This window comes from Dipteris shenzhenensis, chromosome 8 (assembly GCF_047967505.1).
Source record: "Dipteris shenzhenensis isolate YYH24624 ecotype China chromosome 8, Dip_SZ_1.0, whole genome shotgun sequence".
In the NCBI taxonomy this organism is placed as follows: domain Eukaryota; kingdom Viridiplantae; phylum Streptophyta; class Polypodiopsida; order Gleicheniales; family Dipteridaceae; genus Dipteris; species Dipteris shenzhenensis.
In genome coordinates, this window is record NC_141603.1 from 10,851,481 (window position 1) to 10,854,864 (window position 3,384).

The 3,384-nt window shown below is 43.2% G+C and overlaps 1 protein-coding gene across 1 annotated transcript; it reads right to left on the reverse strand.

Moving 5' to 3' along the window:
* Window positions 1–319: 319 nt before the first annotated feature.
* On the reverse strand, window positions 320–2,464 carry LOC147899095 (uncharacterized). Its single transcript, XM_087378215.1, has one exon. The coding sequence runs from the start codon at window positions 2,462–2,464 to the stop codon at window positions 320–322; it is 2,145 nt and encodes a 714-aa protein (XP_087234341.1).
* Between the last annotated feature and the right edge of the window lie 920 nt (window positions 2,465–3,384).

Genomic DNA, 3,384 nt, shown 5'->3' on the forward strand with positions numbered 1-3,384 from the left:
GTTTTAAATTATTGTGGGAGTGCTGCATTCTGTTCAAAGTTCAAAATGGGGTTGCTTTTACTGCAGCACATAACACTGTTCCTTTAAAGAATGAGATATGTGCATAAAGTAATATGATCACCATGAGGAGCAGCATCTCCCTGATTGAAACCTTATGTTTTCCTTGGTTTATACAAAAGGATGTGTGGTCGAGCCGAATTACACTTTGAAGGAGGTAAAAACCAAAAGGGGTGAATGTGCAAGTTTAGTGTTCTCACTTGTACTGAGATCCCCCCATGCAAAATGCTGAAATGGCTAGACCTGCTGCCAATCACATATCTCAGTTCTTTTTGTCTGTAAGTCTATCTCCAGTATTGATGTACTGTTTCTTGACCCACGTCACTCTTGCAAACAGGCATAGAATGAAAAAGGAAACACTGTAGATTGCATAAAACTTCCAGTTTGTCCGTGGTGGCTTCAAAGCTACCGCCTGATGGAAAACAGTCACATAGTAGTGAAGACCCACCAATATCGCTACCATCCATTGAATCACTGCTGTCAACTTTCCCACGATCGTGTCAGATGAGCAAGAATTGATGAGGTTAGCTGTCTGCAAGATGAGGTACACTATATACCCTAAGGCCTGCATCAGCTGCAGGTACATATAGCTCGACATAGAGTTCTCATGGAAAAAGGACATGGGTTCAACTCCGATAATGATGGAAGGCAACAACAAAGTTGCAAAATAAGCAGCAAGGTAGAGGTTGACAAAAAGCAGGATCTTCTGCAAGGAAAGAAGGGCTCTGATGTGCTCAAACAGCATAATGACTATAACAAGGGGAAGGAGCAAGAGGGCATATGAGACCATAGATGCAAGGAATGGAGCATATTGGCTTCCAACAAGTGGGGAGAAGCTTTCTGTGATTTGCTGGTTGGCAAAGTTGAAGTAGACTTTTGAAGTGTCTGTCCATCTCTGAACGTTAGGCCGTAAGTGGTCTGCTACCTGCCCTGCTGTCTCTTGAAACTTTGATGGCAGGCCAGCTAGCTCTTGAAGTAGGTGTGAATAGTCATCCTCAGGGGGGTCTCTCTCTTGTGTGGCTAGATCTGCAGTATTCAGTTCCCCTAGGTGTGATTCCTCCTCATTTATTGTTGTTGGAGTTTCTTCCTTGGATTCAGATTCTGAATTCTGTCGTGCCCTTTCTTCTACCTTCTCCATGGTTTCATCAGCTGACTTATTGTTCTCCTCCTCCTGGTTATCATCTGATTTCACATCATCTGTGCTGGACGTCTCTTTCCTGTCATCCTCTTTGACTAACATGAGCTGGCTATCCTGCTCACTAATATCATTTCTGGTTATTCCACTGTCCCCCAACTTCATTACAGTTGCATCTTTGAAATCACTTTGTGTTGCATCTTCACGTGTATCACCCTCTGACTTGGTAGCGTCTGCCTTTAACTCTGTTTTGTACTGCTGAGCTCCATCCTGGTTTTCCTTTTCAGCTCCATTTGGAATTTGTGTTTGGTTTGTTTCCTCTTTTGTGGGCTCTGATTTAGGGATTTCCACCTCTAGCTTGGCAACCTCTGCCTTTATCTCTGTTTTCTGCTGCTGATCTTCATTCCTGTTTTTTTGTACTTCAGCTGGAATCAGCTCCGTGCTGTCCTCAACCTTCACATTTGGTACCTCCGTATTCTCACGTTTCAATACGTCGATTGATTTCCATTCATCTCCATGATCCGTCGTTTGGTTTGTCTTCTCTTTGGTGGGCTCCCCTTGAGGCAGATTTTGGGGTTGCTCTTTGTGTTCCTCTTTTGTTCCCTCATTTTCGGGGCGCCTGGTTACTGCCTCTTCAAGATGTGATTTAAACTTATTGGCTTCAGGCACTTGTATTGCATTACTATGCTCCTCTTTGGATCGTACACCCTGTCCTTCATCAGCCTGTTTCTGAATCTCCTGTGTTTGCGGTTGGTCTGATTGCTTCGAGTCGGTTTCCCCCAGATTTCTGATTTCCTCCCCCCCTTTTACAGTTTCACCTGCATTTCTGACATCTTCTCCCACTTTCTGTGTGTCGATTCCCCCCTTCTCTGCAGCTTTCTCAACCTTTGTTCCTGATTCTGGTTTCTCTTCAATCTTCTCCTCAATTTTCACTTCTGGTTTTCCCTTCGGCTCTACTTGTTGAACGTCCTCTTTTGGAGTTCTGGGTGCAGCCTCATCCTTCTGTTCTCTATTCTCCTGCTCGTCAACTTTATTGAGGAGTGGTGCCTCACCTTTGCTAATATTTTCAGCTTTAATTGATTCTCCCTCCAATAATTTCCTCCCAGCTCCAGGTTGAATTCCATGCATCATATCTGGCATGAATGTGCCAGTTGAAACGATTTCAAGTTCTTCAAACGGAAATGGCCCTATTTTGCGTGGAGTTTGAGAAAAAACACATCCCAGTAAGGAAAGCAAATGAAGGCACACGATCAGAATTACTGTCCTCCCCATTTTCTGTGTACCTGTGAAATAAAGACAGCTGTCAGTGCGCTCTCTCTCTCTCTCTCTCTCTCTCTCTCTCTCTCTCTCTCGTGCATGCAAATACATTTTATAGAAAAATACTAGCTGATGAAGTTGTCTTAGATCTTGTTAAGGTAGAACTACTACTGTAAGATCATCTACTAAAATTTGAGGGCATGTGCATGTACTGTATTACATCTTTGTGAATGTATGGCATCTGTGCATTTTGTTAACGTTTACAACAACTCTAGTTACACTGAGTATTAGATAGCTATGAGGTGGCACGGGGGTACGAGCTCAACGGCTTCAAACCCAACATGCCCTAGGTAACATGACAGCATAGTAATATTGACAACCAGATATGAGAACACCTTGCATTTTAAATTTAAACAACCATAATATGTGTGTGCGCACGAGTGCGTGTGCATCTCTGTGCGTGGGTGGCACATACAAATCTGTATGCATAGGTGTGCATCTCCATGTGGATGTCTACGTGTATGTGCATGTTCGTGCACACGTGCAACATGTGCTTATTGTTTGCATTGGGTCAGAAAGCTTTGTTGAAGAGAAGCTTTGTGCGTGTGTGTATGTGTGTACATGTGTGTGTGTGTGTGAGAGAGAGAGAGAGAGAGAGAGAGAGAGAGATGGAGATTCGTATACAATGAGATTGATACATCATATCAGTTAACAACGCCCCACCAAAGTTCCACAAATCTACCAGCTCCTGGCAGATGGGAATGAAAGTCGTTGCATGTAAATTTGACACCTGAGATTGGAATTGACGCTAGACATTTACTACAACAAAGAAAGATGATTCACCTAACTTAAAGAGAGATAAGATTCATGTTCTTTTATCCACAACGGGCTGGAAAATATGCTGCTTACTGATGGTAATACACTGCAGAATGGAC

Coding starts and splice junctions, on each gene's coding strand:
- LOC147899095 (XM_087378215.1), bottom strand. CDS start 2,464: ATGGGGAGGACAGTAATTCTGATCGTGTGCCTTCATTTGCTTTCCTTA.